Source organism: Haliotis rufescens, unplaced genomic scaffold (genome assembly GCF_023055435.1).
Source record: "Haliotis rufescens isolate VD_foot unplaced genomic scaffold, xgHalRufe1.0.p SCAF_12, whole genome shotgun sequence".
NCBI classification, from domain to species: Eukaryota; Metazoa; Mollusca; class Gastropoda; order Lepetellida; family Haliotidae; genus Haliotis; species Haliotis rufescens.
Genome location: NW_025963802.1, coordinates 23,789,925 through 23,806,904, shown reverse-complemented (window position 1 = coordinate 23,806,904; position 16,980 = coordinate 23,789,925). Strand labels below are relative to the sequence as shown.

The 16,980-nt window shown below is 40.5% G+C and overlaps 1 protein-coding gene across 4 annotated transcripts in view; it reads right to left on the bottom strand.

Annotated features, from left to right (window-relative positions):
* Window positions 1-673: 673 nt before the first annotated feature.
* The window catches only part of LOC124111699 (zinc finger protein 37-like), a 31,106-nt gene continuing 14,799 nt past the window's right edge, over window positions 674-16,980 (bottom strand). Inside the window, exons 5-9 of one of the 4 annotated variants that reach the window (XR_006857527.2) lie at window positions 6,277-6,344; window positions 5,544-5,781; window positions 4,459-4,609; window positions 1,970-2,060; window positions 674-1,739 (exon numbers count right to left, since the gene is read on the bottom strand). Coding sequence is in view for 3 of the 4 variants with exons in the window: in XM_046471472.2 (XP_046327428.2) it covers window positions 4,461-4,609; window positions 5,544-5,781; window positions 6,277-6,344 (455 nt within the window). In the remaining variant the exon portion in view is untranslated. Of the gene's footprint in view, window positions 4,610-5,543; window positions 5,782-6,276; window positions 6,345-16,980 lie in introns of all 4 variants that reach the window. The other 3 variants (XM_046471472.2, XM_046471471.2, XM_046471470.2) reach the window with 3 other exon arrangements.

The window sequence follows — 16,980 nt, the reverse complement described above, 5'->3', positions numbered from 1 at the left end:
CAGAAGCAATATTTTTTATCATACTGAAAATAAACATCTTATCCTTCAAGACAGTTTGCAATTAATTTTGTCTCCATCAATATGCTGACCCGCATCTGTTATACATGAGTAAACTATATAACAAAGAAAGGATGGCCAAATATGATTATATATTTGACCTCAGTTCCAAGGTCATTTGCCATGGTCCATCTGTAAGGGCACATTGTTTGTTGTGCTGACAGTCCCATCCTCTGTACCTCCAGGGCTGGCATTTAGGTAAACCTACACTAACCCCTGGATCCAATTTGATTTGCTACGCTACTCAGTCTAATGCACCAATCAGAATGCGAGTTACAAACCAGCCTCAATACTGGGTTGGCAATATCAACAACATGGCGGCCACTCACATTGATTACGATAGAGTTAGCGAAAAATTCAATATTGAAAAAATGACTGACGTGCAAAAGAAAGCCTTAAAAAATCTTTTGGATCGAAGAGATGTCTTCATGTCAACCTCCTTTATCATTTTCTCTTTCCTTATCTCGATGTTTGACTGGTCAGTAAATGTAAACGAAAATGAAGGGAGAATAATTTGTGATTGTGAGAACCATGTGAACAAATCCAGGAATTAGCATAGGTTTATTGAAATGAGAGCCCTGGAGATATACAGGATGGTCCACAATGGGGTACATTGTTTTGCTGTGATGGTCCCCAGTGGGGCACATTGTTTTGCTGTGATGGTCCACAGTGGGGCACATTGTTTTGCTGTGATGGTCCACAGTGGGGCACATTGTTTTGCTGTGATGGTCCACAGTGGGGCACATTGTCTTGCTGTGATGGTCCACAGTGGGGCACATTGTTTTGCTGTGATGGTCCACAGTGGGGCACATTGTTTTGCTGTGATGGTCCACAGTGGGGCACATTGTTTTGCTGTGATGGTCCCCAGTGGGGCACATTGTTTTGCTGTGATGGTCCACAGTGGGGCACATTGTTTTGCTGTGATGGTCCACAGTGGGGCACATATTTTTTCTACTGTGATGGACCACGATAGGGCACATTGTTTTGCTGTGATGGACCACAATGTTTGCTGTGATGGTCCATGATGAAGTACAGTGTTTGCTGTGATGGTCCTTGATGAAGTACAGTGTTTGCTGTGATGGTTCACGATGAAGTACAGTGTTTGCTGTGATGGTCCATGATGAAGTACAGTGTTTGCTGTGATGGTCCATGATGAAGTACAGTGTTTGCTGTGATGGTCCATGATGAAGTACAGTGTTTGCTGTGATGGTCCACGATGAAGTACAGTGTTTGCTGTGATGGTCCATGATGAAGTACAGTGTTTGCTGTGATGGTCCATGATGAAGTACAGTGTTTGCTGTGATGGTCCATGATGAAGTACAGTGTTTGCTGTGATGGTCCACGATGAAGTACAGTGTTTGCTGTGATGGTCCATGATGAAGTACAGTGTTTGCTGTGATGGTCCTTGATGAAGTACAGTGTTTGCTGTGATGGTCCATGATTAAGTACAGTGTTTGCTGTGATGGTCCATGATGAAGTACGGTGTTTGCTGTGATGGTCAATGATGAAGCACAGTGTTTGCTGTGATGGTCCACGATGAAGTACGTTGTTTTGCTGTGATGGTCCACAAAGGAACAAATCCATTCCTCTTCCTCTGATTGAATGCAAAGATGATGTAATGGACGATCGCAAAGCATTCTTCACATCCTCCATTGACTGGTGCCTGAACATGAGACAGAATCCTGAAACAGAAACATTGTCAGTTGAAGTCGGTGTCACAGATGGGTTGCTGCAATAATGACATGGTGACAAACTTTCACAGAAAAACATTATTACCAAACATGCTTCCAACTTAGTAACAGTCATCTAGAGCTTGCTTCAGTAACGAAAACCTCAAAACACATGGAAATGAAGTAAGAACAAAGTTGCAATTCTGGAATTGTACTAGTTCTCTATCCTGAATGGTACTTGCAGTGGGTCTGCTGGGGTAGGGTAAGGTAGCCTGACTGTTTACGTGGGATCGGTTCCCAGGCATCTCGTCTTGGTGTCCCAATCATCCCGTACTGATATAAATGAATTAATAAATAAATAAAATAAAGATGTTTGTTATTTCATTTTATCTTATTTATTGACATTCAATCTGAAATCAGTTAGTACATTTATATCAATTAACACAATAAATATGACTTATATACACATAAATATTTACACATATTCTAAACCTAATATACCCTCATGTTTGTAACCAAGTATGTACCGTCACGTTTGTTTGTTGTTTAACACCGCACTCAGAAATATATATACTCATGTCTGGAGCAGACAATCCAGTGATTGACATAATGAGCATCAATCTACACAATTAGGATACAATGACATTCATCAACCTACTTAGTGAGCCTGACCACCCGATCCCTTTAACTGCCTTTTACGAAAAGCATAGTCGCCACTTACAACAAGCATCGGTTGCTGAATATCAATTTTAACCAGGAACCTTCACATGATGAACCTTCATGTATTCCCCCAGGTTTGTACATTAACGCATGTGCCTTCCTGTATGAACCAGAGTGTGTACCCATGTATGTACCTACATATGTACCAATGTTATAACAGTGTATGTACCATGCTTGAACCAGAGTGTGTACCCATGTATGTACCTACATATGTACCAATGTTATAACAGTGCATGTACCATGCTTGAACCAGTGTGTGTACCCATGTATGTACCTACATATGTACCAATGTTATAACAGTGTATGTACCATGCTTGAACCAGTGTGTGTACCCATGTATGTACCTACATATGTACCAATGTTATAACAGTGTATGTACCATGCTTGAACCAGAGTGTGTACCCATGTATGTACCTACATATGTACCAATGTTATAACAGTGTATGTACCATGCTTGAACCAGTGTGTGTACCCATATAATTACCAATCAAAGTACCAGTGTGCGTACCATGTATGTACCATGGATGTACCAGTGTGTATAACATGCATGTACCAGTGGGTGTACCTATATAATTACCAATCTAAGTACCAGTGTGTATACCATGCATGTACCAGTGGGTGTACCCATATAATTACCAATCTAAGCACTAGTGTGTGTACCAATGCATGTACCAGTAGGTGTACCCATATAATTACCAATCTAAGTACCAGTGTGTATACCATGCATGTACCAGTAGGTGTACCCATATTATTACCAATCTAAGTGTATGTACTAATGCATGTACCAGTAGGTGTACCCATAAAATTACCAATCTAATCACCAGTGTGTGTACCATTGCATGTACCAGTAGGTGTACCCATATAATTACCAATCTAAGTACCAGTGTGTGTACCATTGCATGTACCAGTAGGTGTACCCATATAATTACCAATCTAAGTACCAGTGTGTATACCATGCATGTACCAGTAGGTGTACCCATATAATTACCAATCTAAGTACCAGTGTGTATACCATGCATGTACCAGTAGGTGTACCCATATAATTACCAATCTAAGTACCAGTGTGTATACCATGCATGTACCAGTAGGTGTACCCATATAATTACCAATCTAAGCACCAGTGGGTGTACCATTGCATGTACCAATAGGTGTACCCATATCATTACCAATCTAAGCACCAGTGTATGTACCAATGCATGTACCAGTGGGTGTACCCATATAATTACCAATCTAAGTACCAGTGTGTATACCATGCATGTACCAGTAGGTGTACCCATATAATTACCAATCTGAGCACCAGTGGGTGTACCATTGCATGTACCAGTAGGTGTACCCATATCATTACCAATCTAAGTGTATGTACCAATGCATGTACCAGTGGGTGTACCCATATAATTACCAATCTAAGCACCAGTGTATGTACCATTGCATGTACCAGTAGGTGTACCCATATCATTACCAATCTAAGTGTATGTACCAATGCATGTACCAGTGGGTGTACCCATAAAATTACCAATCTAAGCACCAGTGTATGTACCATTGCATGTACCAGTAGGTGTACCCATATCATTACCAATCTAAGTGTATGTACCAATGCATGTACCAGTGGGTGTACCCATATAATTACCAATCTAAGCACCAGTGTATGTACCATTGCATGTACCAGTAGGTGTACCCATATCATTACCAATCTAAGTGTATGTACCAATGCATGTACCAGTGGGTGTACCCATATTATTACCAATCTAAGCACCAGTGTATGTACCAATGCATGTACCAGTGGGTGTACCCATATAATTACCAATCTAAGTACCAGTGTGTATACCATGCAAGTACCAGTGGGTGTACCCATATAATTACCAATCTAAGTACCAGTGTGTGTACCAATGCATGTACCAGTAGGTGTACCCATATAATTACCAAACTAAGTGTATGTACCAATGCATGTACCAGTAGGTGTACCCATATATTTACCAGTCTAAGTGTATGTACCAATGCATGTACAAAATACCTTCAGAATGTCCAGGCCGCCTCTACAGAAGAGTCCTTCTTCAAACTTGCAATCAGTTTTTGTTTGAGTTGACATCGAGCACTAGTTATTGACCGTGTTAAAACTCCACGTATTTCAGCCTTGGGACATTCACTTCTACTTAAACAAAAGCCTGCAACAAAGAAGAACCTTCCTTCACACATAATAACATAATTACAAATCATGAACTTGCCATGGATACAATTAAATAATAAAATGTAGTTGACCTCACAGAAGAGATGCTCTGTGAAATGTCACAGAAAGAAATGTGCATATTTATAATGCGACAAATCCATGCCATAAAGCATTCCCAAAGCGCTCCATTTTTATCACAACCCAAGCTGCCTGTGAGTTGCACACCATTAACATGGGGAGTACACAACCCAAGCTGCCTGTGAGTTGCACACCATTAACATGGGAGGTATACAACCCAAGCTGCCTGTGAGTTGCACACCATTAACATGGGGAGTACACAACCCAAGCTGCCTGTGAGTTGCACACCATTTACATGGGGAGTACACAACCCAAGCTGCCTGTGAGTTGCTGGAAGGGGACCAGCCAGATTACCTTCTCATCCTACCGCGTACCCATTCACTGCTGGGTGAACAGAGGCAAATTTCAACCAAAGTCACATGGCTAAGGAGACCCACAATTTGTCAATATCAAAGCAATATTAGAAAAGAACAAGATAGAAATGGGTCATTCATTGTAATCATTATCACACATCTAATTAGAGAGTGTGTGAAAGTTGTGAGCCAACAAAACAAGAATATAAATGTGGGTGAGAGTGTTGAATCTAGGGACGACTTAATTTAATTTCTAGGGAGATTTTTCTCGTCACTAGGCTGAGAAGCAGGATGATAAAAATGCTGCTGTCAGGATTGATTTGTTATAAAACTAAAAGATGTTGAGAAGAATATTTTAATCAAATATAGCAATTCTTTTCTCTGTTTTCTTTGTAAATTAAGGGTGACTCATTTGTAAAAATTGTTTACAATCCAATCCTTCAGAAGTAACAGACACGTGCAGCAGAACATCAAAGCTTAACCAGCAGTGAAAATCCCCACCTGTGATGGCATCAATCACTGTTTTATCCAGCCCGCGGAATTTACTGTACTGAGTGTCGGACAGGGAGCTGTTGGCCAGCTCTTGCCGGGTGTAGAACAAGCCCAGCAGGTAGCGTGCAGACGGACAGGCATTACGGAAAGGCTGACCATACCGGACCTCAACCTTCACCTTCCTTTCTGCTATTGTCATCTGGACGTGACTAACATAGACATTCGAGCCTGGAGTCAGCTCTATCAGCTGAAACATCAAACGTTCATATATCAACATTTCTCTACCAACTGAAACATCACACATACATGTATCAACATTTCTCTACCAACTGAAACATCACACATACATATATCAACATTTCTCTACCAACTGAAACATCACACGGACATATCAACATTTCTCCACCAACTGAAACATCACACATACATATATCAACATTTCTCTACAAACTGAAACATCACATGTAGATATCAACATTTCTCTACCAACTGAAACATCACACGTACATATATCAACATTTCTCTACCAACTGAAACATCAGAGGTGTATCAACAATTCTTTTCCAGCTGATTCTCTGATATGACATTAGCATCAAAACATAACAATCAATTCATTTCAGAACCTCCACTGAAACCAGGCTACTGATGGCAAATATTAAGACTCATATTGGCCTATGGTAAATCCTCTGCCTGTACACAGCAGTGCCAGAAGGAACAGACTGGGATTTGCTGCTCCACATACCTGCAGGGCCTGTGCCTGTTGCTGTGTGTAGATGCCAGGTCGACCAGGGAGGACGACTGCATCAGTACCTGCAAGGGCAAGGTCAGGGCTGGTCAAGTCAGAGTCATATACATTTCTAGCTGACAGTCAAATAGTAATATATCTAACATAACTGTTCTTGGACATGTGACAGACTGGATGTAATAGTGATTCCATGGTATCATTAGACCACTATTATCTGGGTTGGGACAAAGACATCATCAGGTGTCATATAACCATGTGGGGAATCAAACCCAGGACTCACAGCATAACCAGCAGCCCATGTGTCTAGCACAAGGCTACCCACCCACCCCGTCAAACAATGTTCTCTATGATGACTACAAAATCAATACTTCTAATTCTATCCTGAACATATAACTTGGCAAGGCACAGCAGGAAAGTGAATCAACTGATGCTTTTCTTCCAGAGATATGCCGATATATACCCTGGACTGATTTGCCACCAGAACATATTTTCAGAAGTGACGTCACTATCTCAATCCCAACTACCACTAACCTAACACAGAACATGAAATCAACCACCACTCAAAATGTCTCTTCTTGACGTGAGTTTGGCAAAAGATTCTCATTCGAAATCACAGACTACAGTTTCTTTAACTGAAAGAGAAAACTGTTATGTATTCACTCTCTGCTGGTAAAGATATTTTTTTCTGAGTATTAAGGCAGGGGAGGGAAGTCCACAGTTGTATTTGAGAAGGCACGTTGAATACTGCTGATATTGGTGCTTGTTTCCATGACAAAATGTGATTGGATGACTATTTTTAGAGTTTGTGTTATTTGACTCCAAATGAAGCTGTGATGGTGACAGGCCACTGTACTTATCAGAACAGAATGGAGACATACTACACTGGATCATCATGGTGCTGTCAGATCCAGTCATTGTATGCTGGGACAGATACCACATACATTGTGTACTGCCATGGTATTGTGTTGTGCGAAGTAACAAATACTACATTGTTATTCTATAGTAACAGATACGACATTATTGTGTTATGTTATTATAACAGAAGCTCTATTGTCATGCTGTAGTAACAGAAAATACATTATTGTTATGCTATAGTAACAGATACATTATTGTGTTGTTACAGTAATATATGCATTGTGTTATGCAAAAGTAACAGATACTACAACATTGTGTTATGCAATAGTAACATATACTGCATTACTGTTATGTTATAGTAACAGATACTACATTGTGTATGCTATAGTAACAGATACTGCATTATTTTTATGTTATAGTAACATGCATTATTGTGTTATGCAACAGTAACAGATACTACATTATTGTGTTATGCAATAGTAAGAGATACATTATTGTGTTAAGGTAACATAACAGATTTTACATTGTGTTATGTAATAGTAACAGATACTACATTACTGTGATGCTATAGTAACAATGCGTTATTGTAACATGTTACAGTAACAGATGTATTATTGTTATGTTATTGTAACATATACTACATTATTGTGTTATGCAATAGTAACAGATACTACATTATTGTGTTGTTATAGTAACAGATCCATTATTGTGAAATGTTACAGTAACAGATGCATTATTGTGCTATGCAATAGTAAGAAATACATTACTGCATTAAGCTATTGATACTACATTGTGTTATGGTGAAGTAACAGATACTATATTATTGTGTTATGCTTTAGATGAATGATATATGGGTCCAGGGGTATATTATAATGGGAAGGAGATATAATATACTCAACAACAAAAGTTCCTATGACTCCAATATTTTAGTGTTATTTTTCAAACAAGTAAAAGTTTGGTTTTCAATATTGTAGTACATGTATGGAATCAAGTCACAAAAATGCAACTGCTTCAGAAAAGCATGCATTCCATGCAAAAGTTGACCTTTATGCAAGCCCCATGCATTTCACTACCCAAGAATGGGTATAAAAACATGTGCGTTAACAGGATTCCTTATGCATTGTTTAGCATCGTGCTGACAACAACCACTCAGAAAAACAACAAAATTACGCAATTATTCAACATTACGTAATGCCACGCCTGTCCGAAAATGAGCGTCTGCGAGCCATTGGTATGCTTGAAGCAGGATCGAGTCAACGTGATGTTGCAAGACAATTTAACGTCCACAGAAACAACATTTGGTGTTTATGGCAACAGACGAATGCAGTCAGAGACCATCCTCGGAGTGGCAGGCCACGTGTAACCAATAATCGACAAGACAACAGAATTCGAACAACACACCTACGAAATCGATTCCAGCCAGCAACAGTGACTGCAAAAAGCATCCCTGGCCTTCGGCGAATATCTTCACAAACCATACGTCGTCGCCTCAGATGTGCAGGGATTGTCACCAGAAGACCCGCCAGACGTCCCATTTTGACAGGAAATCACTGCCAAGCACGTCTACAGTGGTGCAGACAGCTTCTGGACGGCCATGCAGTGGAGACAAGTTCTATTCACTGACGAGTATCGTTTTCACCTCAGCCACAGCGATGGACGGATTCGAGTGTACTGACGTCAAGGTGAACGTTACATCAATCATTGTGTCATGGAAGATCGGTTCTGGGGAGGCAGCGTAATGGTATGGAGTGGGATTACAGCAAGACAGAGGACCCGTTTGATAGACGAGATCATCGGCCCTGTTGTTCTACCTGTTTTGCAGTACCGTCATGGCCCAGGCATTACCTTTTAACATGACAACGCCTGGCCTTATATTGCTCAACTTGTTCAGGATTCTCTTCAACAAAACAACGTGAATGTCATCCCCTGGCCAGATCACTCCCCTGATCTCTCACCAATCGAGCACATGTGGGATGAGATGGATCGGCGCCCTCGACATCAACCACTTGTTCCACAGACACTCCAGGAACTTCGAAACATGCTCCAGCAGATATGGACAGGTATCCCACAGGACTTTGTGCGATGCCTGGTCCATTCCATGAGACGAAGATGTGTTGCTTGCATCGCAACCAGAGGTGGACACACACGCTAATGATTTGTAAATTGACATTTTGGCATGTTCATGTTTTTTTATGAAAAAAGAAATTTTCTGAAGTCAGAATGGCAAATTAAACCATTTGAACACTTACAGGAGTCTTTCATCTGTTGCAAACCGAAATTGTTTCAGATTTGGTAAAAAACATAACTTTGCATTAACTCTTATTCAATCTCACAGGAACTTTTGTTGTTCAGTATATGGATAATTGAGGATCTTTTAGATCCATTGATGACGTTATTGTGATGCCGTAACAGATCTTATATTATTGTGTTATGGTAACAGATGCGATGTTATTAAGTTCTGCGAAGTTAATAGCTGTTTTGTGTAACATAATATCTTGGGACAAAACCCCAGTACTTGACATGAAAAACTTTTCAAAGCTGAGTTGTGATGAAAGCTGGTTGTAATTGGCATCAAACTGCTTCCATCCTCCAGAAGTTACACATTTTCAAACCTGGGCGACACCTGGAGACTGCTGATCCTCACCAGTGAAACCAGGTAAACCAGTGTGCACAATAGTCAGCTGCCTATGCCCAGTAATACTTCACATGCCTATTCCATCTGTTAATCAGTTGTATTGCATATTTGTATATTGATCCAACCTTGTGTAAACATATGATCACGAATATATAAATTAAGACTTTAAGCTTACTCAGCATTATCCTGATGCTGGGGCAAGAAGTAGCTCCAAACAGTCGATACAAAGAAAAAAGGAAGTTGTTATTCATGTTCTTCCAGCTTCTAAATTCCTATCAAAGACAGCAACCAATCCAGTAATGATTTTCACCTTTATTTACACAGCTGATTACCACATTCATGAACATTATTTCAAACATTCCGAAACCATTTGTATCTAAAACAACTAAGGAGATAGTATAATTCCTTGATGCCAATGGTGCTAAGCATGTTGAGACCTCACATTGCCTAGCCATGAGACCTTCCCCCAGGTACACCATGCTGCTGGTTGTCCATGTTGAGACCTCACATTGCCTAGCCATGAGACCTTCCCCCAGGTACACTAGCTGCTGGTTGTCCATGTTGAGACCTCACATTGCCTAGCCATGAGACCTTCCCCCAGGTACACCATGCTGCTGGTTGTCCATGTTGAGACCTCACATTGCCTAGCCATGAGACCTTCCCCCAGGTACACCATGCTGCTGGTTGTCCACCATGTTGAGACCTCACATTGCCTAGCCATGAGACCTTCCCCCAGGTACACCATGCTGCTGGTTGTCCATGTTGAGACCTCACATTGCCTAGCCATGAGACCTTCCCCCAGGTACACCATGCTGCTGGTTGTCCATGTTGAGACCTCACATTGCCTAGCCATGAGACCTTCCCCCAGGTACACCATGCTGCTGGTTGTCCACCATGTTGAGACCTCACATTGCCTAGCCATGAGACCTTCCCCCAGGTACACCATGCTGCTGGTTGTCCATGTTGAGACCTCACATTGCCTAGCCATGAGACCTTCCCCCAGGTACACCATGCTGCTGGTTGTCCACCATGTTGAGACCTCACATTGCCTAGCCATGAGACCTTCCCCCAGGTACACCATGCTGCTGGTTGTCCATGTTGAGACCTCACATTGCCTAGCCATGAGACCTTCCCCCAGGTACACCATGCTGCTGGTTGTCCATGTTGAGACCTCACATTGCCTAGCCATGAGATCTTCCCCCAGGTACACCATGCTGCTGGTTGTCCACCATGTTGAGACCTCACATTGCCTAGCCATGAGACCTTCCCCCAGGTACACCATGCTGCTGGTTGTCCACCATGTTGAGACCTCACATTGCCTAGCCATGAGACCTTCCCCCAGGTACACCATGCTGCTGGTTGTCCATGTTGAGACCTCACATTGCCTAGCCATGAGACCTTCCCCCAGGTACACCATGCTGCTGGTTGTCCACCATGTTGAGACCTCACATTGCCTAGCCATGAGACCTTCCCCCAGGTACACCATGCTGCTGGTTGTCCACCATGTTGAGACCTCACATTGCCTAGCCATGAGACCTCCCCCCAGGTACACCATGCTGCTGGTTGTCCACCATGTTGAGACCTCACATTGCCTAGCCATGAGACCTTCCCCAAAGGTACACCATGCTGCTGGTTGTCCATGTTGAGACCTCACATTGCCTAGCCATGAGACCTCCCCCCAGGTACACCATGCTGCCCTGTGTTGTTCCCAACAGGAGAGCTGCACCATCCAGTGATGTTGGGAGCATGACTTGCAACTTGTTTGGAACTGAGATGACTTGACTTACAAGACATCAATAGCCTTCTTCATCCAGGTAACACCATTTATCATATCATGGGTAGGTTTCACGGCAGGATAAAGTCAACAGATAAAAACAATATCCGTTGGGGTCATATGCGGATAGAGATGCAAATATCAAAGGTCAAGTAGGGACTACTTTCACTGTTTATTAACAAACATGGCGTCGCCCTTGTCATTCGGCGATCGAGTCAGAATTAAACATCGTGAATCTGGATAAACTACAGGAATAATTGCTACAATTATTAAAAAAAACCAGTCTTATATACTGAAAATCAGTGTAGAACTGCGACGTAACTAAGGCATTTTATAAGTTTTGGCAACTTTGGAGAAATACATTTCGAAACAATTTTGCGAGGGCACTAGGCCTAGCGGGATCAGTAGCCATATCTGTGCTTGTAGACCTCTGCAGCTTGAAACCTTTTCCACAAATAAAAATAGTTGGATTTAGGCGAAATATGTATGAATTGTTACCTTGTTTCATTTTGGCGCTGCGTGTACATCTGACTGAACTTCTTAACGTTATGACAGAACAGGCCGACTGTCAACAACGTCTGAACGTGGCCGTGACATCTCATAGACTAGGGTTAGAATAGCTTCCCTTTGACAAAGGGCAGTTACTCTAGCGGACAGACCGATGGATTGCCGCGAAAGGAAAGTAAAAAAATCGTTGTTTTGCGTATATGTTGCTTCACCACTGTATAAGAAACAGATTTCAGTTGGAACTATATTTGGCTACTGTCACTGTCCGACTGACACATCACTTACCCTGTGACGTAATAAATATTAATGCGCGCATTCCAGGAAATCTTGCAATGTTTAGGTAATGTTTGTGAGTGAGGGGAAGTGATTTTTAAGCACAGAATTGAAGTATGACATGATATGATAAAGAGGTTATCACGCTTGTGTGTTTAGGGATGGTAAATATCCTGTATTAGGAATAAACACTATGTATTTAGCTCGCCAAGGCTCGCTAAATACAATGTTTATTCCGAATGCAGGATATGTAGCATCCCCAGACACACTCGCGTGATAACCTCTATGGACTTGTGATAGTCGTAGAGCTATGATCTCTTTGTTGAATGAGTCGAAAAGCATTTATTCAACAATACTCTCATAATCAGCTTAAAATCTCAACCAATCATTAGCCTCCACAAATCAGTCACTAGCCCCAACTAAAACCAACCAGTTTGCATCTAAATTTGTCATGAAAAAAACAGACATGATAATTCATCAAATAGGACATCTCCTAAATAAAAAATACATGACACACTAAGTCCACATTTCTTTTTTAACTTGCTTTACAGATCCTCCAACTGAAATTTTGTAAAAAACTAAAATACTGAATTTGCCCACTTTTTTCCTGCCAATAAGTATTGAAAAGCTGACAGCATATTGCACCAAAACATATTTTGAAAAAAACAAGTACCCAGTATTATTAACTTTCCATCCTTGTTAAATAAACAAATAAAGGCAATTTTGTGTATAAACATATTTCTTTTTTTCTTAAAGCAGCCAATTTGTCGTGGATGACAAAACAAAACAAAATAATCAGCATTTTAAAAAAAATATAATAATTTTCACATAACAGGTAGGGGAGGGGGACATTTTTCATCTGATGACATTTGCATAGCCTATCGTGGTAAGTTCTTACATGTTGATTTGTTTGTCGAAGTATAACTACATGTAATAATGATTTACATATAGTGCTTTGTAATTTCTTGGGTACGCTTTTGGATGAAGCCCCCTTAAGTTACAATTTTAGACTCCCCACTTTTTATTAAATCCTGGATCCAACCCTTTCAAGTAACAGGTTTCTGTCTCAATTCCTCACTGAATGTTATGTGCTGTTTGTAGATTCAGCAAACAGTAAAAGAATGTTGGAAAATGATGTGATACCACTTGTTTATCTTTGATATATTACTATTCCTTACTGACATTCCAGACCAAAATTACAAATTCTCCAAACCAACGTTACACAGCATGGAACTTCAACGTGTTGTTAGTGTCAACACAGACTACTTGCTCATTGAGTGTTCACAGACAACAAACCAAAAGCTGATTTCAAGCATTTATTTCACTTCTACATTTTGAGCAAGATAAAACCCATGTCATAAACATATTTCTGAAAAATAAAATATATTTCTAAAAATACAATGGGCCTTTATTGTGATTTGTTTTAATTCTGTTAGCCAACTGATAATGTAAGTAGTTATAATGAGATACTTGACAGCTTGGACAATGAATATCAAACAGTTCCTTTGTCATGTATAAAAAGTAACTGTGCTTCATAGAAAGTAGTGTAAATGTGATGTTATTGGAAATAACAACATAATATTCGTCTGATCAAGGTTTTAGCATAACAAATTCATTGACAAAGCCCATGCCAGGTAACAGAAGACAGAGTGACATGCCCTAAAAAAAGGGTGGTGTGACAACTCGATTAACATTGTCAATATCGTGTGTGACAGACAAGGCAGCAGCGGCACATTAAGACACCAGGTGATTGAAAACAGCCTGGATGATGTTGTTCCTAATGTCAGCCAAAGCTTGGCCCAACAGAGCTAGCGTTACCGGCCGGTTGTGGTCCTGTCGTAGGTGGCGTTCCATTGCATCCCAGACATGTTCTGTGGGGCAGAGGTCTGGATAAACAGCCAGCCATGGCAGTACAGCAATGTTATGCTGCCTCAAAATGTCTGTTACAACACGTGAAACATGTGGGTGGGAATTATCCTGCTGCAACTTGACTTCCATCCCTGCATTTGCTCAAGGGGTAGAACGTGATCTCAAAGGATGTCCTCCCGGTAGCGTATGCCATTTAAATTGCCATTAACAATAATAAATTGGGTTCTCCAATGAGTTGTCATTCCACCCAATACGATTTCACTTCCACTCCCAAACAGACAAAGTTGAGTAATGGAAGTGTCGCTAAAACGTTCTCCTGGACGCCTGTAGACCTATGCACGACAATCAGAACTGCCCATATGAAACCTGGTCTCATCTGTGAACAGTATGCTGTGTCAGTCTTGTCTTCTAAACCTCAGATGCTGTCTACACCAAGCTGGGCATGCCTGATTGTGGTGTGGAAGCAAATTGGGCGTATCGCTGGACATCGGGTCCGGATGTAGTGTTCCCTCCACCGGGTGCATATGGTTCTCACACTAATTGGTCTGAAACCAGGAATTGTCCAAGCTGTTAATGTGGCAGTTAGGTATCAATTCCATAGATGCACCAACCGAATATGGTTGTCTTGTTGACGTTATGTCACAAGTGGACGACTGGCCCATGGCAAGTCATGAGTGTTGCCCTGCTGTAGATAACGCCGCCAAAGAGATGATACTGTGTTTCGATGAACAACTTTGTTTTGCACCATTCCTGTTTGCAGCATAGCCATGGCACGGAAATTTTGATTTCAGCAAACTGTGGCATTGCATAAGCATTATTTACAGTTAAACAAAAGTGTTTATATGAGCACCTGATAGATAAACAATTATTGAGTGAGGTTCACAATCGAAAATCATTTGTGTGAGTATCATGTTCCCAACAGAAACCCAAACATCCAAGTTTTGCGCTGTGCATAAACATGAACCTTAAGGTCACTCCCTTAAGGTCGAGGAGATGTCTTTGAAAGTCGAATTATGTTTTTCAGAAAAAACTTATTTTGATTGAACATAATATGAAGCACAGATATATTTTTCCATTAGAATAATTTTAAACAATCATTAAATCATTATTTCTGTAAAGCTTATAAACTTGTAACAACACAACAAACATGACAGCCATTTCTTTTAAAATAAACATATGTCAATCTGTGAATTGAACACTGACCTTGACCTTAGTTTTAGAGAAGGTAAATCCAAGTAAAAGCAAATGATACATGCATTAATACTTTTTGAGAAAGTGTGTGTGACTTTGACCTTTAACATTTCCACGATATATGCAAAAAGAATAATACAAGGGGAAATTTGAAATTTACGACAACTATAATGTGCATACAATTTGGTCAGGGTATTCAGCAAAATATGGTACATTCCTAAGAGCTGTTTCATGTAAAACTTTCTGGATTAGTACTTGGTGCTTATAGGGATTGGTCCAAAAGTTGATCATTTAGTGCTTATTGGGGCAGGGTGCTTCATGTGGCAAATATGGTACATGTATTAAATAATAATGTGTTCATGTCATATTGTGTGTAGATTCAATGAATGTATGAATAGTTAACATAAAATGTCCCATTACAAACATTTTCTATATACAATGTAATTGATTATGGATAGGGACAATAGATCATTGGATAAGTACAGGAAAACAATTATTCTACCTTAAATTTGGAAAATCCTCAGTTCTGACTAGTCAATCAAAATGTCAAATCACAACAACCTCCTCTGACAGATTTGATGCTCACAGAAGCCATTATCAATAGAAAAGTACTTCTCTCTCAATCACTGTTGCTAGGCATTTTGAACTAATGTTATGTCCAATAATAGCTCGCAGGCTGTTGAGGCTACTACAGTATTCAAGTATACACAACAATACATTTTTCGCTGTATGTTTTAAATTCAATTTAACATGGTTAAATCTACAGGTAACCTAGCACTACATTGAGAACACAGTATGTTTATCTTCTATATCACTGAATACAATAAATCATCAATCAGTGAACTACATGTTATCACTACTTGGGAGCATGTGCTGTCACTTTCCCTGTAAACTGGAAGCTGCACAGTAACTACAAGAACACCTCAGTACACCACGACATGAAAACAGTGGATAAAACGTAGAGGTAATCAATTCATCAGGGTTTTCTCCATGTGGTCAGACAACAACGACCTGAGCCAATTCACAATGTCTTCATGTTACCTAAGGCAAAGGAGTGAACCAACTGTAAAAGTCCAGTTTCCACCCCTGCTGTACTAGGCTGGAATTATGGAGTTATATTTTGACTGGACTTACGAGACTAATCAAATAGCGTATCGAATTCGACATTCGGGTTCGTAAACAACATGGATTTCAACAAGCAGATTTTTGGTCAACTGCAGGATTTGTAAAGGATGTGTCAGCAAATATTTTCCAAATCTTTTCATGTATTCAATTAATGTGCTCATGTTTTAGATGCACTTTGCAAGGTAAGCATGGTAAGACTCGTTTTATTACAACATATATCTTGCTCATCTATCGGATCGTCTTGACTGGGTGCCACCATTTTCTTTGAAGCAAATGCAAGTGACATGAGAGGTTGAAACTGATTGGTCAATAGGAGAGGCATAGAAGGGACGTAATTTGTACTAGCCACTGGTGGCGCTACGATCAAGTCCAGAAATTCCAGCCTAGTTCAGCAAGGGTGGAAACTGGACTTTTACAGTCAGTTAACTACCTTGCCTCGGACAGATGCAATGTATGTAAGTCTTCAAATGTC